General features: G+C 50.7%; 1 protein-coding gene across 6 annotated transcripts in view; it reads left to right on the plus strand.

The window, feature by feature from the left end:
* The window catches only part of ARHGAP22 (Rho GTPase activating protein 22), a 207,321-nt gene that overhangs the window by 89,697 nt on the left and 91,187 nt on the right, over positions 1-26,437 (plus strand). For all 6 annotated transcript variants that reach the window (XM_030847657.2, XM_030847659.2, XM_060286585.1 and 3 more), the window contains one exon: positions 4,794-4,881. In XM_030847657.2, coding sequence (XP_030703517.1) covers positions 4,794-4,881 — 88 coding nt within the window. The remainder of the gene's footprint in view (positions 1-4,793; positions 4,882-26,437) is intronic.

Genomic DNA, 26,437 nt, shown 5'->3' on the forward strand with positions numbered 1-26,437 from the left:
ATACTTTTACTGGATTCAGAATACGAGGTTGACAGATTTTCCTTTCAATACCATTAAAGATGTTGTTCCACTGATTTCTTAACTTACATTGTTTCTGATAAGAAATTTGCTGTCATCCTCACATTTGCTCCTCTGTACATATTGTATCATTCACCTCTGGCTGCTTTTAAGAGTTTCTTTTCATGACTGGGTTTGAGCCATTTGATTATGCCTTCATATACTTACTTTTCTTTATGTTTCTTATGCTTGGGGCTCATTGCACTTCTTGGATCTGTGGGTTTATACTGTTCATAAATTTGGAAAAGTTTCAGCTATAATTTCTTCACAAATATTTTTCAGTTCCCCCCTCCTTGTCCAGAGACTCGAATTACATGTAAATTACACTGCTTGACGTTATCCCACATCTCACTGATGCTCTGTTCATTCTTTTTACTTCTCTTTTCTCTTTGTTTCATTTTGAGTAGTTTCTATGGCTATATTTTCAAGTTCTCTAGTCTTTTCATCTGCAACATTGAATCTGCTGTTAATCCCACTCATTGTATTTTTTATTTGCACATTGTACTTCTCATCTCTAGAATGTAGATTTGAGACTTTTTTTTATATCCGCCATTGAGGGAGTCACCATATCCTCTGGCCTCAGTCAGATTTTCAGATGTCTGTAGTTCCACCCAACATCTTGACTATCATTTCGTAAAAGAGCCCAAGCTAGAAACACCCAGCTAAGCCATTCCAAATTTCCTGGTCTACAGAAACCCTGTAAGAGAATAAAGGTTTATTGTTGTTTTTACCTACCAAGATTTAGGGTAATTTGTTATGTTGCAATAGATAACTAAGACATTCAGAATCTGACATAGGAAGCTTTCTGAATTCTGAGCATGTTCACCAGTCCCTGAAGGTTGTACCACATCCTAGGTGCCCCATTGCTGGGTTTAGACAAATGAGAGGGAGCAAGGCTAATCACTGGGCTGCTTCCCCTCCACCTGCAGTGTTCCTGGAGTTTGTATTTATTACGCTGTAGAAATGATGGATTTTGAATAAACCATCTAAGCTGACACTAATATAAGAAATATACTCTCTCCCAAAGTTGCTCTCTGAGAGAAGGAGTTTCTGGAGCTTTTGTCTGGGGCCTCCACTGGATACCCACGGGTCCTCTCAAGCTGGTACATTCACAAGGGCTGGGGAGGGAGCTTTGGTGAGCCAGCAGCAGGCCTGGAGTGGAGCTCGGTTACACACAGACAGAATAGCACATCCTTTGACCATTACTCCCTTACACCAGTGGACTTGCACTGGTGTGAAGCTAGAGATGAATGAAGTCATTGGCAGCCTCTCAGGACAAACTGGGATATGCAGGCTGAGTAAATAGCAAAACAGAGCAAATGCACATAGCTCAGACGCAGGGGGAGGGGGAGAGGGGACTAACCTTTGTGGGAAGCTGTCAGTGTGACTGGAGTTTGCACGATCTCTTTCTGCACCCAGCTGCCCATCTGTGCAGTTGTAGGTGCAAATGGTGTGTCTGGTCCCTTCCCAGGCCCAGCAGGAAGGAGACCAGCCACCCCCTCCAAAGTGCTAACACTCACTTTGGGCTCCTCAGGGAAAGCCCGGACCCCTCTAGTCCAGGGCACGATCTGAGTGGCTGGAGGTACTCCTTGTCCTTCGGAACTGTACGTGTCCAAGGCACAGCAGCTCAACCAAAACCTGGCTCTCCAAGGCCAGCAGGAAAATATCGGATCATTTTAACCCTCACAACAGCCTCATGAGGCAGATACTGTTATCCTTATTTTACACTTGAGGAAACTGATGTGCTGAATAAGCTTATGGAAAAGGCACCTTCCTTTGGCTACTTACTCTAAGTGCCCCTAGAGAGTGGTTGTCAACGTGTATCCCCGGGGGCCAGCAGCATCAGAAACCTGGTTAGAAATGCAGATTCTCCTTTTTTGTTTCTCTCTTTTTTTTTTCCGGCCACATTACACCGCTTGTGGGATCTTAGTTCCCCAACCAGGGATTGAATCCCGGGCCACGACAGTGAAAGTGCCGAGTCCTAACCACTGGACCAGCAGAGAAATCCCCAGATTCTCCTTCTTTCTCCAGACCTATAGAGTCAGAAACCCCAGGGGTAGTTCTATTAGTGCTATGCTTACCAGCCAGTTGCTAAACATTTCCACTATTAGAAATTAAATCATACAGACCTACAATTAAATAAATTATATTAAAAACAAAGGTAATTAATGGATAAACAGCAAGGTCCTACTGTATAGCACAGGGAACTATATTCAATGTCTTGTCATAAACCATAATGGAAAAGAATATGAAAAAGAATATGTATATAAACACACACATATATATATAACTGAATCATTTACTGAATACCTGAAACTAACACAATGTTGTAAATCAACTATACTTCAATAAAATACATTAAAAAAATAAAGATAATCAGTCCTCAAAATGTATCACCTCCTAATTGTTTGATTTCATTTACTCCTATCTGTGCTCTAGAGCCTGTTGACCCCTATGGTATCCACGTGGCAGGAACACTGCGGTGCATTTGTTCCCAGTGCCACATTCAATGACGACCTGAAATCAGCCATGGAGGGTATTTATATCACAGAAGTTGGCAAACACTACAAATCAGCTTGCCTTATTTTTTTTGGAGAACCTGTTGTTAAACACTTACTGCAAGACCACCAAACTTGGTACTCCGTGTTTTAACAAGCCCTGGGGTGACTCTCATGCCCTCTCAAGGTTGAGACCTAGCCCGAGGGTCTCAGCTGGATGCTTCATACTGACTTCTACGTGTCTTTCATCACAGCCTTAACAAATGACATACCGGAAAGGGGAAAGCAGACTCCCTCTGCTCTCCTGCCCCCTTCCTCTCCCCTCCCCTTTTCTTCCCCACTCCCAGCCCTCCCCCCACAAGTGCTTGAGCAAAATGCTGGGATCAAAGCCGTGCTCTTAACCCGTGGGAAGCAGGAGGGATCTGGGTGACCAAAAGCCAGTTCTGAGGGCCCCTTGCAGTAATGGGGGCCACACTGGGATTCTTCTGAGTGAGTGATGAGCAGTGGGTCCCAAAGGCACAGCCTGGCTCTCCAGGGCAGCTTCTTGCACACAAAGTCAGCCGGCAGCTGCTGTCACAAATACAGGAGGGAAAGTGCTCCATCATCAGACACCCCCGGAGTGCACGTCCCCGCTTGCCCTTGCCAGCAGTGGGACCAGGAGACTGGTTGCTTCACCTCTCCGACCTCCATCTGCTTGCCCAAGACGATAGGAATAGTAGTACTCACCCCTGTGGGGCCTCTAGAAAGATTAAATCCAATAGTTTAGACAAAGAGCCAGGAATATAGTACAAGCTCTGTAAACAAGGGTTATTACTGCTTTTCCATTTAGCTGGAGTAGAAAGTAATGTCAATGTCAATATTGTTACTCCCATTTTATGGATGACAGATATTGAGGCATAGAGGGAAAAAAACCCAAAGTGCTCAGAAGTACTCAGAGACAGTTACTGAAACAGCAAACACCAGAGACCCTTCCCGTTAGCCAGTGATGGATCTCATCCACATCCTGTAATGAACACGTTTCCCCATCCTGGGGTTGCAGCCCTGATTTATTCCCACTAGCCCTCGGTTTCCTAGAAAGACACCGTTAGTTCAGTTACAGCGATTACCATCTGGTTCTCCGGTTTATTGCTATAATTTCTCTAAAGCAAGCATCCGTAGGTAAAGACGCCGTTCTGCCTTTACGGTGCTTAAATGAGAAAAGGCATCTCCATGTGTCCGTGCAGCACAAGACTCCAGCAGCCACGTGGAGCCTCCAGTCACCTTGAAAGCCAGGAATTGCCTGGAAAAGATGGGAGTGGAAAGAAGAGCGCTCCATGAGTACACATGGGGGTGGGGACTGGAGGCAACCGTGTGGATACAGCAAGTGACCGCGCCAGTCACCTGGGCAAGTGCAGATGCAGGGATGCTGTTCCCCCACCCAGTGTGGAGCCCTGACACACAGTAATAGCTGGGGTTTATTTAGCAAATAAACAGCTTTCACTATGCCAGGTACTGCTCTGAGGGCTTCCCAAGTACTAATTCACTTAATGCTCACAACAGCCCTGGAAAGGACAATTATTATTCCTATTTCACAGATAAGGAAATTGGGAAGTTGCACAGAGAGGTTAAATACTTTGCCTGAGGTCACACAGCCAGTAAGTAGGTGACCCAGGATTTGAACCCAGGCAGTTAGACTGTAGGTATCGTACCTTCTTCGCGGTAGCTGACTCCCACGTAACAGGTAAAGAAATGAAATCTCACCCAGCCAGGAGGGGGCGATACTGGGCTCACACAGGTCTGTGCATCCTTTCCCCCATGTTACCGCCTGGACAGTTACATACAAGAAACCTTCCTCTCCCTGACTCTCCTGCCCCAGAAAGCCTGCAAATGGGCACATCCCCCCCCCCGCCCCCGCCCCAATAATGGAGCCTTCCTCCCTGCTCCTGACTTGGGCTTACCATGCCTTAACCAGGAGAGTGACAACCCTGGGCAGTCCTCTGTGGGCAGAGCTCCTCCAAGGGTGTCAGAAGGTAGTGTCGGCCCACTCGAGCAGGGACCCCATGCAAGGCCTCATGTGCGCTCGGTCCCTGCCATGGAGAGGAGGCCTGTGCTCCTCCCAGCACCCAGCCTGCCCATCCAGGTCCTGGAGGGCTGGGACTCTGACCCGCGGCTTCACCCTCTGCTCCCCAGAGCCCTGACCGCAGAAGCCCTTTCCCAGCCATCTCACGCTCTCGTGTTTGTGTTTGTCTCTCTATTTAGGGCTTTATTTCTCTACAAGGGACCCAGGTGACTGAACTTCTTCCTGGCCCTGAGGACCCGGGAAAGCACCTCTTTGAGATCAGCCCAGGTAGGCTTGAGCACCCTTCAGCTCTGTGCTGGGGCTGGCCCTGGTGGCCCCAATGGCAGTGTCACTGCACCTCTGGCCTGGGAAGGGCCACCTCCGCAACACTCCTCTCTGTGAGAACGCCAGCGCTGTCTCCAAGCACAATTCGGAAATTTGGGCCAAATCTAGAGGATATTACACATTTGGGGGGAATTTAGAAAGTCCAGTCAATTATCTAGGTAATTAGCTTCTGATGAGAGGAAAGTGTGGATTTTTAAGTTCAAAATAAAACAAGGGAGGTAACCAATCCATGGGGACACCTTAGAGTGAAGGTCCAAACACAATGTCTGGGTCACATGCAAATAAGTCCAGGGAAAACCACTAGCACAGGTTCAGAGCATTAAAATAAGCTCTGTCACGAATCCCAGAACAAAGCATTGCAATGTGGTGGGAGGAAGGGGAGCAATTTAACTCAAAGAACCGCCGACATGTTAGCAGTTACAAAGCAGGTTTTTAAAGTTCCCAGTTTTAAAATGTGGTTCTTATTGAACTAAGTAAATGTGTCTTGCAAGTGAGTCAGTTTACAGAGGGGCTGGCTGGTGAGGTGGTATTTTACTAAGCTTGGCCTCCCCCTGTTGCAGGGCCTCAGGCAAGGATCTGAGCAGTTCATCCTGTGGTGACCCCAAAAAGCACGAGAAAGGGAGCAGGAAGGGAGAGCCAGCAGGGTGAGCTGGTGCCACTGGGGGTGCCCGGGGCTCAGTTCCAATGAACCGACTCAGAGGTGTCTCACCCAAGGAGTGAGGAGGCTGGGGGTTTACCCACCAAGTCCCACCGGCCATTAACTGAGAGCTGCTCCCTGGGAGGCTGACTCTGGCATTTCTGGCCCGCCCTGCGCTTGGCCAAGCTCCCTGCCTTCAGAGAAGGCCTTCAGGCAGAGCCGCAGGTGCTTGAGGAAAGAGGCTGCCAGTGTGGATGGGAGCAGTGAGTGCCCAGGGGTCTGGGCAGAGCACCGAGAGCAGAGGCTACAGGCAGCTAGTCATCACACCCTATCATGTGCCAATCGAATCTAGACTTCCTTCTGGGAAGTGGTGGCTGTGGATCGAGTGTGCTAGGGCCTGTGGGGTCTGTGAGCCAGTAAGTTTACAGTCTCAGAGAGGCAGAGCCACACAACCTCTCTGACAAAGTGACCTGGCTACGGGCTGTGCACCAGGGGACGCATCAGCCCAGGCTCAGGCCAGCAAGCTATGGCCCACTGGCAGCAGGACTGAGCGAATCCAAGCCTGGGGCAGGGTGTGCTCACCTTTGCTCTGTCCATACTGGGAACTCCAGGAGGTACAGGCTGCAGGTGAAGTGCAGGGAGACCCTCCCAACTGCCTGCCGCATATGCAGAATTCAAGTACCGTGGTTTCATTTGGGTATTTCATCTACTGCAAGAATCTTGTTGCTGAAAGGACACATTAGAAGGTGGCAACAGAGGGATCCCAGGGCATGGAGTGGAAAATAGAGGCTTGGTTGATTATGGAACAGGAGTAAAGGTTTCTGCCAAGAAGGTAGAGAAGAAATGAAGGAGGGGAGTGAGGTAGGCAGGGCCCTGCCATGTAGGGGAGGGGGAGCTGGACACATGGAAGGAAGGCTTGGGGAGGGGCCGGGGGCCTGGGCCTGGGAGTTGGGGAGGGCTGAGGTGAGGCCAGAGCCACAAGGTGGAGGTCAGCGCGCACCACCATGAAGTCAGAAAGGCACTGGACGTGTGCCCCCAGGGACCGGATGGGAATGGTCACCAGTGTGCATGCTCTTTATCTGGGTCAGAGCTATTTACAAGAATTTCTTTGACTCGGTGGGGAAGACCCATTTGCCACGTAAGGGAACATATTCACGGGTTCCAGGGCTTAGGACGTGGACATCTTTGTGGGGCCATTATTCTGCTACCACAGTACTCAAAACATCCCTCTAAGGTAAGGGGTACTTCCATGCCTATTTTATAAAAAAGGACACCGGGGGTTAGAAAGGATTGGTGACTTGCCCAAGGACACACAGCTGGATGGCAGTAGGGTCAGGGCTTCTACCTGGGCAGTCTGACTTCCAAAGCCACACACTTATGCTGCCCTTCAACACAGGTACCTGGTACAGGTCTGGCATTTTTCCTATGTGGGTGGGCCCGAGAGGTCTCAGGACACGGTTATAGAAGGAAAGGCTCCTCACACCCCTTTTTCCCAAGCACAGCAGTGGTCGAAGCACCAAATATATGCAGGTTCGAAGCGCCGCCCTCTTGCCTTTGGATGTGCAGCCGCTCCTGAAAGCCGGGGCTGGGGATGGAGGGTAGCTGTGAGACCACTCAGGGAAAGCAGGTCAGGTGGTAGGTAGTGCAGAGCCCCAGGCAGCCTTTGGGAAGCGCTGAAAGGAAAGACTTAGTCGCTTCCGCTTCCGTTGGATGCATCTTTCTGGCCCCGGAAAGCCGAACTGCAGTGCACATCTGCCACACCCAAGACCTCAGAGGGAGGGAAACTTGACAACTCTTGGACATGTGATAGAAACCCAAGAACGATAAGGCATGAGGTCAGTTACATGAATTTTAAGTCATAGCTCTATTCATGCTCTTTAACAGTATAAAAAAAAAATCACAATTTTTCATCAAGATAGAATTTAAAATATGAGGAAAATTATACTGTGAGTGCCATCTAGTGGAGAGATACGCCAATTTCATGACAGGCCTCGCGTGTCCTCCAGCAAGCCCCCAGCCGTCTCAGTCAGCCAGGCCACACCTCTGATTCTTAACGGGCTCCGACCGCCACTAAATAGTGGGGCTGCGGCTTGAGCCAGTTCTAGCCCCAGAGCCCCGCATCCACCAATAGTCTGAGGCTGGTTCCTGGGTCAGTCCGGAAGGAGCCAGGCCCCAGGAGGGGCTGGGATTCGAGGACGCTCGGTCTCCTTCCCACTCGGGCCTCTTCTCTAGCCTGGCAGTTGCTCCCCTCCCAGGAAGGGGCAAAGCAGCCCCTCCCAGCCCTTTGAAAGCCGTCTGCCCCTTGCAGACTTGATCCTCTTGGCCTCCCAGACCATCACTGCTTGGCACTGCAGGCATCTGGGCACAGGCAAGCTTAGGCCTTCCTCCGAACCTACAAGGATGGGGGAAGGGGTGGAGAGGCCTGCTTTGGCGCTCTGGACAAAAAGTTGCTAAACCCACAACGTGTGCTTATGTTTGATGGGTCGAGTTAGGTGATCCCTAGAAGTCGTCTCGCTAACATCCTTATTCTAGTATTACCTTGATGCTACCACAGGGAGGCAAGCCCACTGACTACAGGCATTCAGACGGGAGCCCTAAGTCGTGCTGGCGAGTGACTGCTGGTCTATCACGGCTTCTCCACTGCTGGGCATGTCTTTCCAGAGTCCCCGATGGCAGGTGGCAGAAGCCAGCTCTGACAAATGCAGACAAAGGGGGAAATGGCCAGAGGCTATGGGGCCACACAGAATCAGCCCATGGGAAGCTGGAGAGATGCGTGTGGAAGGGGCAGGCGGCAGGGCTGCTCAGGGCCCCCGGAGCCAGGAAGAGAGAGTGGTAGGTGCTCTGAGCAGGGAAGGCCGAATCCCACAGGCTCTTCAGTCCCGGCTGCGTCGATGGCTCAGGGTCTGAGGTGGCTGTGTTTACGCCGTGTGCCTGCCACTGGTGACGCTGGGGTGGTGAGGAAGGACCTGTCCACTCCAGTGCCTGGACAGACCCGCCCACAAAGGCTCACACAGTAGGCACAAGGACCCCCCAGAGGAACTCAGGTGCTTCCAGGGAAGGGAGAGGAGGTGCCCTGCATCAGACACAGTCCATGGCTGTTTCTTTAGGGACCAAGTGTCCACGCTGACCGTGGCTCTTTCTGCAAATCCACACCGGGGTCCCAGGTCCGAGCGCCTTTCCCGGCAGCATTTCCTCCTGGAGTGTGAGGGTCCCAGCGTGCGGGGCTGAGGATGACCTTGGTGAAACACGAAGGCCGCCCGGAATCTCAGAGCAGGAAAGTGCTGTCTTCTGGAGCAGGAGGACACGGAGGGTGTCACGGTGGCTCTGACATCTGGGCCCAGTTCCCATCACAGAGCGCCTGTCTGCTTTGTGCCCCACAGACCACATTTCTCAAGATAAAGTGCTGGAGGCTCTGGTGGGGAAACTGCCCAGTTCAGAGGTCTGGCAGGTGCCCTGCTCTCCCACAGAGCCCCCCGCTGCCTCCTTCTACCACGTTGCTTGGGATCCCCACCCACTCCCCAGACACCAGGTGGGCATCTTGCGGGCAATGGGCCTGGGCAGGGATGGCTTTGAGGCCTTGGGTTTTCAGCTCCACCCAGGCATTCGTACGAGCAAAGCGAGCAATGGCACTCCATGGAAGTTGGGGAGACAGTGGAGTGTACCCAGGCTTGCCAGCGATGCCGCCGTTCCCTAGGGGCAGACATCTGCACACAGAAAGGAAGGTTCCAGGGGAGAGAGTGGGGAGGCCGAGTGCACGTGCCATATCCCTGTTTGCGCCTGTTTTCTGCCCTCTTCCAGCAGGGCACGTGTGACCACACAGCAGCTAGCTCTGACCAGTGTTCCAGACTGTCCTCTCCAAAGTCAGGGAGGACTGGACAGAAGCCCGACCCTGCCACCCAGGGCCTGCTTGGTTTTAGACAAGTCACTCAATGTCCCCGTGCCTCTGTCTCATGACTTCTAATTTGGAGATAATAAAGCCAAGTGCCTTGGGTTTGGTGAGGTTGCAGGGGGAGCCTAGTGCCTGGCTCAGTGTAGATGCCAATATTTTTCTCTTCTTCCCTCCTCTCTGCAGTCTGTCTGTTTATCATTATTATTAATAACAACAACTCAGTTCCCGCTTAGCTATCACCTGTAAGTTATCAGTCCTAATACGGTGTGATGAGTGCCCCAGTAGGGTGTCCCCAGGGCTGAGAGCCCAGAGCAGAGGGTGAGGGTGGCTCGCCTGGGTGGTTAGGGAAGATTTCACCCAAGCTAAACCTTGACAGGGAAGTGAAAATGACCCAGCTGAGCAAACAAGAGAAGGTCATCCCCAAATGATGGGGGGCTAGAGTACACAAAGGCACAGAGGCCTGGGGAAGTATTCTGTGGGGGAGACTCGTGGTGTAGAGGACCAAGGAGGAAAGGGGGGCGGGGCCAGGTCACGAAGCACCTTGGATGCTGGACACAGAGGCTTGAACTTTAGCCACTGCACTTCTTCAGCAGGCAGGAGGGATGGTTAAAACCAGAACTGTGTGTTAGCAAACCCACTAATGTAATGCTGGGGGGATTGCAAGGACCCGGCTGGAGATGAGGAGGTAAGCTGCCACTCCTCGTTACCACCGTCCATGCTCTGCCCGGACCCTCGCCCCAGCCAATGTCCACAGAGGAGACCACCCTGCCCTGCCAAAGCGCTCACCGTCGGGGAGGCAACTCAGAAGCCAGGCCACTTAAAGCGGAGCTCTGATTCTTCCTGTGCAGTTCCAAGCTCGTGTGCCAAGTTCTTAGCAAGGGGGCCCTGATCAGCATATGCTTTTGGGATCTGAGTGGGTCCCAGACCCAGCTCAGTCTCTAACTTGCTGGGGAAACCAGATCAGATTTCCTTGGTTTCTCCAACTGCAGGATAAGAGGGCCTCCGAGGTGTCCACCTGCCCTAGTAGAATGGTGCCAGAAGAATGGCCTCCCATAAGCAAGCTTCCCCTGCGAGAACGGGTTCCAGCAGTTTCTTACGGCTACACTGGATCTTTGAAGCCTCTCTCGGGCATTGAGCTTACAGCTGGCTGTCCTTATCCGCCTGCAGCTTGAAGCAGATAGGAGAACTGCTGCCTGCTATCTGTGAGGCCTGACCTTGGAGCGAAGCCAGCGCACACAGATTACTCTGTAGAAGTAGACTGATACGGTGCTCCTGACATCCCCAGAGCATCGCTCATCTCCTCAGCCGCCTCCTGAGCAGGATGCCGATCTCAGCCTATCTCGGCACCTGGTACCAGCCAGCCGGCATATCAGCCTGACCCCGGGTGGCCCTGCTGAGTTTGCCTGCAGAGCGCCAGACGATGGGTAATGACTAGAAATGAAATTAGATGAGCAGTTCACAAGCGCTCCCCACCCCTGAGGGTGGGAGAATCAGCAAATACAAGAGTGGTTTCTGGAACTTCCCTGCTTTGTGGTCTGGCCCTACTGTCTTAACCTCACTTTTCTTAACAAAACACAGGACCAGGTATGGGAAACTCCCGCTGATGTCTCTGGAAATAGATGCCCTTGAAGAGGAGGTTGCAGTTCATTCCTTTTGGCCAAAATCATGTTCTAGAGCAGCCCTGTTCAATAGAAATATAAAGCAAGCCGCGCTTGTAATGAAATTGACCATCCCCTTTCTCAGTTACGCCAGCTGCATTTCAAGTTCTCAGCAGCCACGTGTGTGTGGTGGAGCCGTACCGCACGGCACAGGCCTGGATGCGGAGGCGACTGGGTGCAATGCCTGCCGTAGAATAGGTGCTCAGCAGGTACTCCTAAAGTGAAGGGGGGGAGGAGGGAGGAGGAACAACTGGGGGAAAAGCCTAGGTTTTTTGGGTTTTTTTTTAATATAATAGTGTTTATTTTTACTTGTTGACAGTTTGCTTTATTTATTTATTTATTTATGGCTGTGTTGGGTCTTCGTTTCTGTGCGGGGGCCACTCTTCATGGCGGTGCACGGGCCTCTCACTATCGCAGCCTCTCTGGTTGTGGAGCACAGGCTCCAGACGCGCAGGCTCAGTAATTGTGGCGCACGGGCCTAGTTGCTCCGCGGCATGTGGGATCCTCCCAGACCAGGGCTCGAACCCGTGTCCCCTGCATTGGCAGGCAGATTCTAAACCACTGTGCCACCAGGGAAACCCAAAGCCTAGGTTTTGAAGTCAGACACCAAGATTCACAGTTTAGTTCCACCACACACTAAGGGCAAGAACTTGGGCCAATAACTTACATTCTCTGAGTCTCATTTTCATCATCTGATAATAGAAAGAAAACTACCTACTTGGCAAGAAGGCTGTGAACATCAAGTGAACTAAGATACGTGGACGTGCAGAGAACACTCCTCTGCTCTCCACCAGCCCGTTCTCACTCTCCCCTTCCTCCCTCCCTCCCTCCCTCTTTCCTCTCTCCTCTCTCTCTCCCTCCCTCTCTCCCTTTCTTTCAACTCCTCTTTACCATATACAAACTTCAAATAAGATTTCAAATTTCTTTAGTTTATGGCTTTCAAAACAAACAAATCCCAGCTCTCCAGCAGTTGTTCTCAAGTTTTCCTGCGTATCAGAATCCCCTGGAGCACTTATCAAAACCTAGAATGCTGGGCTCATCCCCAAAGTTACTGATTCCAGGGTCTGGGATGGGGCCAGAGGACCTGCATTTTGAATGCGCTCTCAGGTGATGCTGCGCTGCTGGCCTGGGACCACACTTTGACAGATTGAAAGGGAGCTCATGGAAGAAAGGGGAAATTTTATATCTGATGCCTTTAATGGTGCTTTTCCCCTGCTTTTTGGAGGCGGAGCGCTGCGTTTTTACTTTGCACTGGGCCCCACAAATTAGGTACTTGGTCCTGCGTACAGTGGAGGGGTAGCTACAGGAGCAAGGAGCCCAGAGGCTGTGTCCATGGAGACATGAGTCTGGAATAAAGGAGGTGATGATCCCAGCACTGTGCTTGAGGGCCTTATGCAAACGAGGCTGAGCTGCTCCACTGTGGTAGGAAGAGGGCACCAAGGGGCTTGACAGCCTCACGAAGCACTGTGACACGGGAGCAGGTGTAGCTATTCTTTGTAGGGGCCTAGGGCCAGACCAGGCACGGGGTTTCCTATTTGCTGTTTAAATGGCGCACTCCCTTGGGTGGAGGAGATACTCGTGGGATGAGAGGAGACCACTCACAGGCACCCAGGGTCCCCCGAGGTGCAGCGCACACTCCCACCAGCTGTGGGTCTCCCTCTCGGCAGCCACTGGACCGCGGCGCCGTGCACCTTCCTGGGTGAGGGAGTCCAACCAGGCATCTCCCTTTCCCGCAGCCCGATGCCCTACCCTGTGCACTGGTGCTGTCAACCAAGGCCGGGACTGTCACCACCGTGCTCCACCCTGAGACTGTGCTGGGTTGGTGGCCCTGACCCCAGCCCTCTGCCAGACTAGGGGAAGGGGGTGGCAGCAATCACTGGGGGGAGGGGGAAGGGGGGCTGTTGGCCTGGGGCACCAGGAAACAGTGGGTGGCTCAGCACCCCTGGAAGCAGGAGGCTGCCAGGGGCAGGACCACCACAGAATTGAGGTTCCAAGCCCTTGCACACGCTCCCCTGGCCCATCAGAGTTCACTTATAAAACACAAATTTAAAGGCAAAATGGTTGACAACCTCAAGACAGCCACCAGAGAGCAGTGAATTCCTAACACAGGGTCCTTCTGAGTAGGGACCCTGTGCACCTGCCCTGGTCGCAGGCCCTTCAGCCCTGACTGTGGGCTACTGGACGTAAACGCAGGACCTGACTTTCTGTTCTCTTGCTCTAGACTCCAGCCTGTGAGCTCAGCCTAACACCCCTGTTGATCTCTTCTTGCAAATTCACTAGCCCTCAGAGCCTCCAGTCATAAATGAATTCAGTGCACATCTTATCAGTGTCTTTATCCTATTCATAAACTTGGCACCCAGAAGGGATGTGGCTTCTCCAGGCGCTGAGCGTGCTACACCCATCATAGCCCAGCCCTGTGTTCTTCCCGTCCATCCCTTGCCCTGGGCCCGAAGCCACTGCTGCACTGTCCTCTCCCTTTGGGCCTGTTAATAGAGATGCTCCTGCACTTGCTGAAGTCTCCGCTTCTCCCACATCCTGATCCACTAAGGCAGAGGGGCCTTTAAATGGAACTGCCGCCACCCCAGAGGGCATCAGGGAATGTTGCCCTCGGAGGCAGTGCCTGCATCCCTTGCAAATCAAGGCTGTGGTCCGTTAGGTGATTAGACTGAAGCCACCTCTCTTGAATGAGGCCAATCAGAAATTGCCTTTAGCGGCCCACCCAGGGCTGCCCACCACCAGGGCAGCCTGGCTTCCTGAGTGCGTAACACGGTCCTTACCCCAGTGCGCTGGCTCAGCCTCACCTTGGCAAGTGTGACACTCTGCCTGACCCACGGCCTCCTGATCAGCACAGTGAGGGCCACCTGCATGGCCTGCGGGGACTCCAGGAAGTGTCCTGCCCTGGCTTGGGGAGGCGCGTGGATCCAGACTCCAGGCTTGCCACTGTCATCCTCGTCCCAGCCAGGTGACCCACCTTCTCCCACCTCAGGGCTCCTCGTTCAGAGCCGCACCTGCTTCTGTGCACCTTTCATGCACGATTGAAAGTACCTCTTGGTTTTTGACCTTCTTCTCTTTTGGGGGCAGTTACGTTTCTCTCATCAGACTTAGGTCTCCTCGGGGGCGGGGTCCATGTCTGATTCACACCTGCAACTTCAGCCCGGTGCTCAGTGTCTGGCCCAGACGAGGAGCACGGGAGGAGACACGCACAGTTGTGCCAATATCCTGGGGCATGAGAGAGCTTGGCTAACTCTGAGCCATTCGCCGTGGGTTAGATCCCAAAGAGCCTTGGCATTTGGACAGTCTTATAAGCAATGAGGAGCCACTGAAGGTTCTTAAACAGGGGAAAGTTATGATCGTATTCAGCAACAATGAGAAGACCGGACTGGCGTGGGTGGTAACAAGGGAGACCCGAAACCAGTTGGGGGGGGCTGCTTTAATAGAGCAGCAGGCACTGGGTACTGACAAGTTGGAACCAAGCTGTGGCTGGGAGGATGGGGGATGGCTGGGAGGCAGAAAGGCCAGACCCGGTGAGGGACAGGATGCTGGAGGTGAAGTCCAAAATGACTGCCAGGCTGCTGGGCAACTAAAAAAGGACAGACAGGGAGAAGAAGTTTGGGAATGAAGATGACTGGGTCATTGTGAGGTCACGGAAGCCCAGACTAGCAGCTGTGACAACCTGGATTCAGTTTTGCAGCCCTCAGTTCCACTCCCACGTCGTCCGATGTTCCATCCCTCCCCCATTGTAAGTGATGCTCTTTCTCTATTCGAGACAAAGATCTAGGAAGCCCTTCCAGACTCCACTCCCACATGCTCCCACAAACCCCTCCCTGCGATGCGTCTTTTTAATGATAGAGTTCAAAAACCAGACCCAGAACTTACTAGCTATGTGACCTTGGTCAATTGCTAACTTCACTGTGCCTCAGTTTCCTCATATATAAAATGAGAATAATTAAAGTATACCTATACCTTGGGTATATCTATATCTTGGGTTAGGGATGGGGGTAAAGGGGTTGGATGTGACTATAAAGGAGGAGCAGAGGGAGCCTTACTCTGATGATATAGTTAAGTAACTTAATGGTGGTGATAGTTTCATGTAGCTACACATGTGATAAAACTGCATAGACCCCTCCCCTGCCTCATTACACACACACACACACACACACACACACACACACACCCCAGTCCAGGGGTATAACTGGCAGAATCTGAATCAGTTCTGTGGATTGATCGTACAAGGTCGGTTTCCTGGTTTTGATGCTGTGCTGTAGTTATATAAGATGCTAATATCGGGGGAGGCTGGGTGAAGAGTGCATGGGACCTCTCTGTACAATTCTTTGCAACTTCCAGTGAATCTAGAATTATTTCAAAAGAAAACTTTTTTTTTAAGTACATACCCCATAGTGTTTTTGTGATGTGATACACCTATATCTTAGGACAATACTGGCCTGTGTTAAGTATTCTATACAGTTTAGCAAGTATTACAATAAGGTGTCTGCAAAACCTAGAAACAAAGGATCAATGTATCTTTAAAGAGTAGTTAGTAACCTTTTCAAATAATATACTATATAATATACTATAAGGCAATGGGTCAAGTTATTTATATCAAAAAGTATAACAAATACAGTACTTTCTCAGAACTTTGTGACTTTCTGGCCATTCTGTGGTCTATTGATTGATTGACTGACCACTGGGCCCCTTGTTTCTTAGGGGTGTTTCACATGAAAAAACACTGAGAATATTATTTGAAAATTGGCAAATGCCCGGTTTAACAGCTTGACATCTCCTGACTTTGCAAGACACCTGTGTGTGGCACTCCTGCAGCTATGGCGACTGTGCACGTGTCTGCCCACCTTCTGTATGGCTGCCCCTCACACGCCCCAACCCAGATCAGGTACAGGAACATGTTTGCTGACAGACGGAATGAAAGACCACTCACAGGGGAAACCTGCTAAATTCCTTCAAGAGCAACTGGTCGTGTTCCTGGGACAGCAATAGGAATAAATTCCCTATATTAACATTTTCCGCAGGACACAAGCAACATGAGATTCTTAAAGTCATCTGTTGAGTTTCTTTTTAGAAAGACAAGTGGGAAGGGCACCCTACAGTGTATTGGTTCAGTCTTCCCAGGTGATTGCACCTTACACTCCTGTTGTAGAGATTTGGAAACTGAGGCACAGAGGGGTAACTTGTCCAAAGTCACATGACTAGTACAAGATGGAGACCGGGGTCCATCCAGGTGAGTCCCCGTCCAGGGTCCCATCTTAGGCTGCCAACAGGAGCCGAGGAGGGTGCCGGGCACCACAGGTCTGAGACACAGAGGGGCGCAGACAGAAATTCCTCAGCTAGAGATATGCATACCGGATGGGAAAGGGTGATGTGCAGGAGGAGGTATACTCAGTGCCAGCTCAGAACAAAGATGTAGATAAAATTCTTTACGAGTGATCTCAGCTAGACTAAATCTCTAGATAAATTAGGATGTGGGGAGGAATGTGGCAGGGGATTAGTGGGTGGGGGGTTGAATGACCCAGGTCACCTCTGGGAAGCCAAGCCCAGGTACAGAGACTCCTCTGATGGAGAGCCTTTAGCTTAGGAACTTAGACACAAGGCTGTTCTTTAGTCTAGGTCCTTCATACCCAGGTGTGGTCCATGGACCAGCTGCATCACTGGGAGCTTGTTGTAAATGCAGATTATCAGGCCCCACTCAGAACTACTGAAACAGAATCTGGGTTATAGCAATAAGCCCTGAGCGATTTGTGTGCATGTTAAATGCAAAGCCATGCTCCCAAGCGAAACAACATCAGTGCTACCCAACCCTGGACCATAAGCTTCTGAAGGAGGGTCTTGCATCTGTGCGTGCAGAAACTAGGGTGCCGTGCTCTTCAAGATGCTTGAGAAATTAAACCTGTGAAAGAGCAGCAACTCAAAAGCAGGAAGGGAGCTGAAAGTGATGGTAGAGAGAGGCAAACAGTGACAAGAAATTGAGTGTAGTTCCCAGGCTGCAAGCCGAGCTGTAACCAGGGCTGATTGCCCACGGGCTGGTTCTGGCCCGCAAGACGTATTTTGTTTGGCTCATGAAACATGTTTAAAAGCAAAAGGTTTTACCCATTGATAATGTCGATTTCTATAAGGGTGAATTTGGGCCTACTTTCTCCATATAAACAATTAACAGGATCTCAGTAACAGCTGCTCCTTTTGGACAGAGCTTGAGTGTCCTCCAGTTGGCCAGAATCCCCACCTCTCCCTATCGTCCCCATCCCAGGCCCCCTTCTGCCCCTGGCACCTGCTTTCTCAGTTCAACTTACCTGTCTCATCTCTCTATAAGGGTTTGAGTCTGGGAGCTCTAGCGTAGGCAATTAAAAACTCAAAATCAAAGATGGTTAGAAAATGATAGTTATTGTGTATCGGCCGAGTCACTTGACACCCCCATTTATTGGCCGAGTCATTGGACACCCCCATTCTTGTGCGGCTGTGGTTAAGGGCGAGGTGTTGAGTCACACTGTCTGAGATTCAGCTGTGGCTCAGCCTCTGCCCAGGTCTGGGGTCCTGAGCGAGTCGTATAACCCTTTAAACTTCAGTCTCTTCATCTGTAAAATGGGCTCAATAAGAGCATCTCCATGTGGAGCATTAATCCCCAGGCCTGGAACATAGTTAGCAGAAGCTGATAAGTAAGATGTTAGTAATTGCAGTTGCCAGAGCAAAACAACACACGTGAATGCAGGTATTTATTCCCTGCGTTTCTAAAATATCAGCCTTAATTATCAATATTTTCCACCAAAAGGCTACAGAATACATAAAATTGTTAAATTCAGTGAAGCTACATATTTTATACATTTCAAATAGAAATTGCATACATATGAAAAGCATTAAGTGAAAACATAAACACTGAAAATATTACCCTCCTAATAAAAATTACTAGCAGATGAAATTAATAAAATATTATTCAAAAATAACAAGCCGGGTTTCCCTGGTGGCGCAGTGGTTGAGAGTCTGCCTGCCGATGCAGGGGACACGGGTTCGTGCCCCGGTCCGGGAGGATTCCACATGCCGCGGAGCGGCTGGGCCCGTGAGTCATGGCCGCTGAGCCTGCGCGTCCGGAGCCTGTGCTCCGCAATGGGAGAGGCCACAACAGTGAGAGGCCCGCGTACCGCAAAAAACAAACAAACAAACAAAAACAAACCAAGCCCCATAAGACAAAGAAAAGTTTAATAATAATGAACGCTTGAAATCACACTATTTGATGTTAGTTTTGAATCACGAGCATATTTGGGGCCCTTTTTTCTAGTTGCTATAAAATTTTTGAGGATATTGTTCCAAACTAAATTTCAATCTAAGATTATCCTTTGAGTGCTTTACCTTCAAGTAATCTTCTTTCTTATTCAGTATGCTAGAGGGTTTTTTTAACTGCTTTTCGTGGTTAGCAGGGGCTACATCTTTTAATGAATCATGACCTCTAGTTTTATCTCCGAAAAAGCATTTCCAGTTTGTCTCATCTTCTGCAGCATCCTCCTGGGTAGGTGATCCCACGGGTCTGGTGGACGGGTTGCTGGGAGGAGTTGTGTTTGAAGGCCACTGGTTCGGAAAGTCTTTGAACCAGAATAAGGATTTATGTTGCAATAGAGGCACCTTGGTTCTCTTCCCCACTGTGGATTATGGAGGAATAGAAAACCACTTTCTAAACAACTTTTCCTTACTGGATCTAAATGTCTATTGAAGCATATCCCCAGGTGTAAATGATTCCAATTTTTAAAAAATATATCACAAAAATAACCTGGAGTTTGTTGTGTTTTAAAAGCACATTATTCTGGAATGCCAGAATGTTAAAAACTGGGGCTACAATAACTAAAATAAAAACAAAACAAAACACCAGATTTGGAAGCTTTCCTCAAGGTCAGTGATACTTTCCTGGGTTCTGAGGGCACAGCTGCCCCTGTTGCTTTTCTTGCAGACTTGCATTGGAGGAAGCAAAGCTGAGGAGGCCATGGCTGGGAAAAGATGGAGGTTGTTCTTGTCCCCCCAAAATTCATGTCCACCGGCAGTCTCAGAATGTAACCTTATTTGGAAATAGGGTCTTTGCCGATAAAATTAGTTCAGATGACATCTGGCATAGGGTGGGCCCTAAATTAATGACTGGTGTCCTTATGAGAAGAGATTTGGACACACAGACGCTCAAGGGAGAGGTCATGTGAGGATGGAGGCAGAGATTGGAGTGATGCAGCTACAAGCCAGGGAAGGCCGAGGAGTCCCCGCAACGCCAGCACTAGTAAAGGGCATGGACAGCCTTCCCTAGAGCCTTCAGAAGGAGCATGGCCCTGCCAACACCTCCATTTCAGACTTCTAGCCTCCAGAACTCTGAGAGAACAGATTTCTGTTGTTGTAAGCCACCCAGTTTGTGCTGATTGGTTACAGCAGCCCTAGCAAACTGGTACAGACACGCAGTTAGTAGTGAAGCGGCCAGAGCAGTGGGCCTTTGGCAGCAGAACTGACTTTCACTGGCCTGGAGAATCCAGCTCACACTCTCAAGGCCCCAAACCTCAAAGACCTGGCTCACCTTCCTCCCCTCCTCCCTGGAAGGTCCCGCATCCTCTTAGCCCCTCCATCTGAGCAGCCTGCTACCCCAGCTATGGCCCGTCATTTGCGCCACCTGCTCCACCACCTGGTCACTTCCAAATGCTGCCTGTGGTCGAGTGGGAAGAACAGAGCCACAAGAGTCTGAGATCCTGGGAAGAACTGGCTTCTTCCTGGCTGTGTGCATGCTTTAGAAAGTCACCTCATCTCCTGAGCCTCACTGGATGGTGACAGTAATGACCCTGATGGGCCTCGGCAGGGATGCGGGATGCAGCGGTGCCTGGTACATCATAGCCACTCAGACACGTGAGGGGCCTCTCCCACCCACAGGCAGGAATGACGAGAATCCCAGCATCCTAGAGAGCCAGGCCTTTCCTGACCGGCTCTGGGGAAGAGCTGGAGCAGGTGAGGCCCAGAACACACCTGCCATGGGCGGAGCCTTCCTCTGGGAGGAAAGGCCTGGAGCTGGCAGAGGAGCGGCCGTCCTCATCAGACACACACACACACACACACACACACACACACACACACACACACACACACACACACGCCGGGCTGAGAAGGGCCGTCGGGCAGGGGGCTCTGGTCTGTGGTTTCCCGTGTCTGGCACTGAGTGGCACTCCACAAATAACTGTCTCAGGAATGATGCTGGAGACGGAACAACTCACCAGATGTGTCAGAACAAAGTGCTTGCCAGACCAGCCCACCGCGCAGGAGCCTCCACTGAAGAGATGTGCAGCGCGGAAGGTTTTCTTTTCTTTTCTTTTAAATTGAGAGAAGCTGATCTTCTTTGTTCTGTGAAGGGTCACTTAAGTGGCCCTCTTAGAGATGCAAATGCCAGACGAGTAAGCACCCAGCATCCTGGGATCTGTGCTTAAGGGGACCTTTTGTGGCCGGTAGTGGTGGGTTCTATTTTGTATTTTTGAGTGGCTTGGCAAAGATCGTGCCCTCCTTTGGCATGCAGCAGAAGGGGGATCTGTGGGGAGAATTGGGGAGGAAGAGACATGTGTGGACTAATTTGCACAAAGAGCCCAAGTTTTCTGGAAGGAATGAGATGGCTGCATCACCACTGTGTTTTCACACTTTTTTTGACAAGAAATAAACATTACATCCCACCTGAGGGCTCAGGCACACACTGAAGCAAGGGTTTCACAGAACAGTACTGTTCCTCTATGCAGTGCCCACTGGCATTTTCCACTCTCTGTGATTCTATCTCATTTTTTAAAAGACTGGCCAAGACCTACTGAGGTGATTTCATGACCCCCCTATTGGCTTGGAGTCCATAGTCTGAAAAACTCTTCTTGGGATTTGGTGTTCAGGACACCTGTCGGGTGGACCAAGGCCTGGCTGTGGGAAGGGTGCTGTGGCCATGGGGTTAGTGAGCTCCACCTGGGACTGAGTAGGGAGAAGAGAAACGGTGGTCCTTGCGAGTTGTCAAATGCTAGAACTGGATCTGACCTGGCCATCTGAGGCCAACTCGCCCCTGGAAATTGTGTGTGTCTGGGTGTGATTTGACAGAGTAGAAGCTTGTGGACCCTCTCCCGAAGCAAGATGTCATGTGCCAGAGGTGCTGTGTGGCCCTGGAGAGATTTGGTGGCCCTCTCCCTCCCCACGGGGGTATTTCTGTGGTGCCCAGCAGCCGGTTCCCACACACCTGTGATCTCATTGACACACCAAGGCCAGCTTGGGAGGGGCCCACCCCATGCCCACCATCCTGGGGCAGCCCTGTGAGAGTGGTCAGCAAGGACATCCACAGTCATACCTCAGAGGTCCTGCCTTATCAGGCTAGGAGTCCTCCAGACTGAGGGAAATGCTGAGGCCTGAGCAGAACATCCTGGAAGAGTTGCTGCTTCCACAGCAAAACCTTGGGGAACGGGGACTTCACCCATCCCAGCATCTATGCTTTAGACACATGGCCAAGGCCAGCTTCTGCTAAGAAACCTAATGGGCATCAGGATGGGATGGAAGTGGCCTGGACCCTTGCCCACCAGAACCAGAATCGCGAAGCCGGCTTGTCCTGTGCTTCCTCCTTCTACAGCTAGGTGGCAGCAGCAAGCACAGGTACTTGAACCCCCACCCTGTGGACTCTGCCATCCCCACCTCTCTCCTCTGGGCTGAGATTGTCCCAGTGCCGCCCCTCCACCTGCCCAGCACCGCTGGCTGCAGCTCTACTATGAAAGGGAAGGCTGTTGGGCACTTACTTCTCTTAATATCCCAGTTAATCCTCATAGCCCTTCAGCACCTTCGGCCCCATCCATTGCCCCACTGAAAGAGAGAAGATCTTTCAAGGTGGTGGAAGTTGGAATTCAACTCAGTTTTAGTCAAGGCAGTACAGAGGCCAAAGACAGGCTTGGGCATCTAATGCCCACCTGCCCCTCACAGCACCTCACGTCTCCGAACCCCAGGGCGGCAGCCAAACCTGTTTCCCTTTCCTATGTCCATGCAGACAGTTTTCCAGCCTCGCCCACAGCAAGATGGGTCACATGACTGAACGCTGGACAATGGAATGTGGGTGGGAGTGTGACTGCAGGCTGCTCTCAGCCCCTAAAATTCCCTGAGATCCCCCTGCTCCCTCTTCCCTCCTCTGATGGAAAGGATCCAGGGGAGGACGCTGAGGTCCTAGAAGGAGCCTGAGTCCCTGAGTGACCGCCTGGAGCAGAGCGTCCTCCCACCCGCCTTTCATACTGACCTACTTGAGATGGTGACCTGAGCATGAAAGAATGTTTATAGGGTTGAGGCTCTAAGATTTGCGGTTGTTTTGTAACGGCAGCCGGCATTAATTACCTGATTAACGTGCTGGTTTCTTTATCTGTGACATGGGGTTTTCTACATTCAGTCTCAGGGTGGTTGTGCTTAAGACATATAACGTATGCAAATTGCCAATCCTGGAGGCTGGTGCATTGCAAACACTCAGAGACTCACCCGGTAACTGAGGTCACTCCCTTCCACTGTCAGCAGCTGCAGCAGCAATGGTGACAACCGCAAGGAGGACTAATTAACCCCCAGGTCACAGTGCTGTGCCCTCAGCCAGGCGGACCAGACAACAGATGGGCCAGGCTCATGGTAGAGGGTCTTATCTTCTGTGGCACGTGGGGATGCTGGGAACCTTCAAAGGTGCACAGGTCTTATCTATGCAAACGCTTTGTCACCTGGATTTTTCTAATACTGTGGAGACTCGCCATTAGGGCAGTATCTGTAATGGAATGCTGAGCCACGGGGATCCCACGTACTGAAAGGGAGAGGTAAGAGCCACGCTGGAGCCAGGCTCCTCAGTTCAAATCCTGTCTCTTACTAGCTGTGGAACCCCAGATAAATCACTTAGCAGCTCTGCGCCTCAGTTTCCCCATCAGTAAAATGGGGGTTGTAATAGCGTTCTTATGGAGTTTGAGTAAATGTATGTAGAATGCTCAGTACTTGGCACACAGCAGATGCTCAGTATGTGTTGCTTTTATTACTGAAGCAAGTGTACCACTTGGTGACTCCTGCTCAAGCAGATGAGACCATGCCCCTGTAGTGTATGGAAAGTTCTGATGCCATCACAGCCACCAGGAAGTGCCCTGCCTGCCTTCGAGGAGCTGCTGCTGCAGCCGGTCAATCCTGGACAAGGAGCAAAAGCCCTCGGGGCCATGGCCCTGGCCTCCTGCTCTTTCCCATGCTGCATTTCTCCTGGGGCTGGGGGAGGAAAGAAAGAAAGGCAGAAAGAGCAGGTGGGAGCAGGGCTGGGGGTGAGGCTTCAGGAAGGACAATGGGCTTTGTAAAATCCCTCTCTGGGCAGTCTGGCCAAGTTCAATGGCTTCAGGCCACATGAACAGCAAGAAAAATGTGGCCCAGGAATTTCTCCCCAACGATTCCCCTTGTCTTTCTCTGTGGGAATTTGGAGCTGCAGACACATTCCTTCCACAAACAACATCCGCAGCGGCTGAAGGCCCATTGGCCGGAGCTGGGGAAGCCGGCTGGCCATGCACCTTGGGGCCCGGCCCCCATTGCCCCCCTCCCTGAGGACTGGGCATAGCAAATGTGCAGGAGAATAGGCTCTGGCTGGCAGACTTCAGAGCCCACTGTATCAGAGACTGACCCCTCCCGGGCACTGTGGATCTCTCCCGAGAGCCAACTGTCCAGACAGTTTGTGCAGTTGCTTTTTCCTAATCTGTCACCCAGAAATGGAAACTAGACATCTTGGACAGAATCCCCGCCTCCTAGAGATGAGAATTCACTTTTTTTTCTAAGCCAAGTACTTCCCAACTTAAGAGGAAACAATTTCCTAATGGTCTAAAAGTCTTCTAAACAGGGGATTGCAAACTACATAAAGCCCACAGGACAAATCTGGCTTACCACCTGCTTTTGTAAATAAAGTTTTATTGAAACACAGCCACACCCATTCATTTCTGTATTGTCTATGGTTGATTTCATGCTACCAGGGCAGAGTTGAGTAGTTGCTACGGAGACCATATGGCAAAGCTTAAATATGTTTATGATCTGCCCCTCAGAAAAAGTTTACCAACTCCTCGTTTAAAACAAGAGGTATCACATTCACTTATCGACTTATACTCCTATGGTATTCCACAGAGGGTTTGAAATGGCTGCTAATGAGAACACTTAAAATGAAGGTAACACAATGGTAATAATTATAAAACTGAAGGACCCAAGAAGATGCAAATAAAAGTAGAAAAGCAAAATCAGGAAACAAAATGTAAATGTGAAAGCCTACTTTGGTGCCTTCATACTTGCCAAAGCCGAACTTTAAAATTTCTCTGAGCTTCCTGGCAGCCAAAGGAAAAAGAGAAATGAGACTTAAGTCTCATTAAGAGAAAGGAAAAAGCATACCACTCCTTATGGGATCCACAGCCTCTTCTAGCACAAAGCAGTGTGTGCTTGCTTCAAATAGACTCCACCTTCCCCAGAGTGACATACTTCATTTTAGAAAAAAGAACCCAGAGCAATGAGTCTGTAAAGTGAATAACAGCAGCTCTGTTGATGAGGGATAATGGGGGTGTGGGAGGGAGCTAGTTAATATGTTTAACCAGATAGTTAAATCCAGATCAGTTGCCTTCCATGCACTGTGGTAAAAGTGCACAAAACTTATTTTGAGAGATGGTGGGTGAAGCCTCTTTTCTGCTTATCATTTCTCTACATCTATTTGTTTCAAAGCAAAAACTGCAGTTGACTGAACATAGCCCCAACTTGTCTCCAACTCAACTTTAGTGCCTGGCACATAGTAGGCCCTCAAGAAATGCCTGATGTGGAGTGGATCTAGCCTCTCTGGACTTCTCATTTCCCATGAAAATTGAGAAGGCCGTACTAAAATGTAAAGTCCTTTCCAATTCCAGAATATCTGTGAGTGTTGTATGTGTAGCATAATATGCACACTGAATTGTGGGCAAACTCCTGACACAGATCAGAACTGTGATGGGAGGAGAAGATGGGAGAGGGTGACTCAGGCCCTAAAGCAGGAGGCAGGGAGCTGATCATTAAGAAGGTGTCCCATGGTGGTCAGACTGCCCACATTCAAGGACAGGCTCTCCCCCCTACCAGCTCTGTGACTTTGAGAGCTCACATAACCTGGGCAGATGACTATATTCTCACCTGTAAAATGAGCCTTATGACATATCACCATCATGAGGCTGCTGTGAAAATTAAATGGGAGATACCGGTGCCAGTATGGGGTAGGTCTGTAATAAGCAGTCTACAAAGTGCTTTTACCTTCACGAAGCCCCCTCTAACCAGGTGTCAGGGCCGCCAGGGAACAGGCATTACTCTGAAAAGCTAAGTGAGCAGTGAGCTTTCCTGCCAGACCCCGTCCAGCACTTCCCAGGGGCTGTCTTTTTTTACCACGAGCCTCACCTACGGACATGCCTTAGACCCATGCGGCATGAATCCATTGCCGTTTGTTTCCTCTCCCTCCAAAGTATCTACCACAGAGTTAAGAGCGGAGGCTCCTTAACAAGACAGGCTGGGCTCTAATCCAAGCTCAGCCACTCATTAGCTGTATGAATTACCTGTGCAAATTCCTTCCCCTCTCTGTGCCTCAGTGTCCTCCTCTTTAAAGTGGAAATGATGAGGATACCGAACACAGAGGATTGCTCTGAATTCGAATGGAATGTCACACTCTTAGCCTGGCAGTGCTGGCTATTAGGAGGACGTATTACCCCCGCCCCCCATGTTTCAGTTGTGTTAGTGCATAACAAACTACCCCAAAGCTAAGTGACTTAAACATTTATTTGCTCTCGTTCTGCAATGAGGGCAGGGCTCAGCAGGGATAGCTCATCACTGCTCTACACAGCTGGACCGTCTCCAGGGCGGCCTCACTCGCGTGGCTGGCCTTGACCTCAGTTCTCCATATGGCTGGCTCAGGCTTCCCGGAGCATGGCGGTCTCAGGACTGAGTCCCACTGCTCACAAGGGGGTGGCTCTCCCGGGAAGACAACAGCGGAAGCTACCAAGCCATTTTAGGATTTAGGCCCAGCGCTGGCCCAGAGTCACTTTACTTCTGTCACCTTCTGTTGGTTAAAGCAAGTCGTAGGGTGGCCCAGATTCAAGGGGATAGGAGCACACAGGGTGTGGGGACCTGGTGGTGTGGGGCGCTGGGGGCCACCTCACTAGTACACGGTCCCGCCCGATCTCCATCTCCTCTGCCCTGCATTTCTCACCTGCCTTATGCCTTTTGCTTCTAGGCTTCCTCCCTTCTCCCGGTTGCCCCCTTCCAGTCCCTCCTTCACTCCAGCACCAGCCTGATCAGTCAGAATCACAGACTGCA

Source organism: Globicephala melas, chromosome 16, assembly GCF_963455315.2.
Source record: "Globicephala melas chromosome 16, mGloMel1.2, whole genome shotgun sequence".
Classification (NCBI taxonomy): domain Eukaryota; kingdom Metazoa; phylum Chordata; class Mammalia; order Artiodactyla; family Delphinidae; genus Globicephala; species Globicephala melas.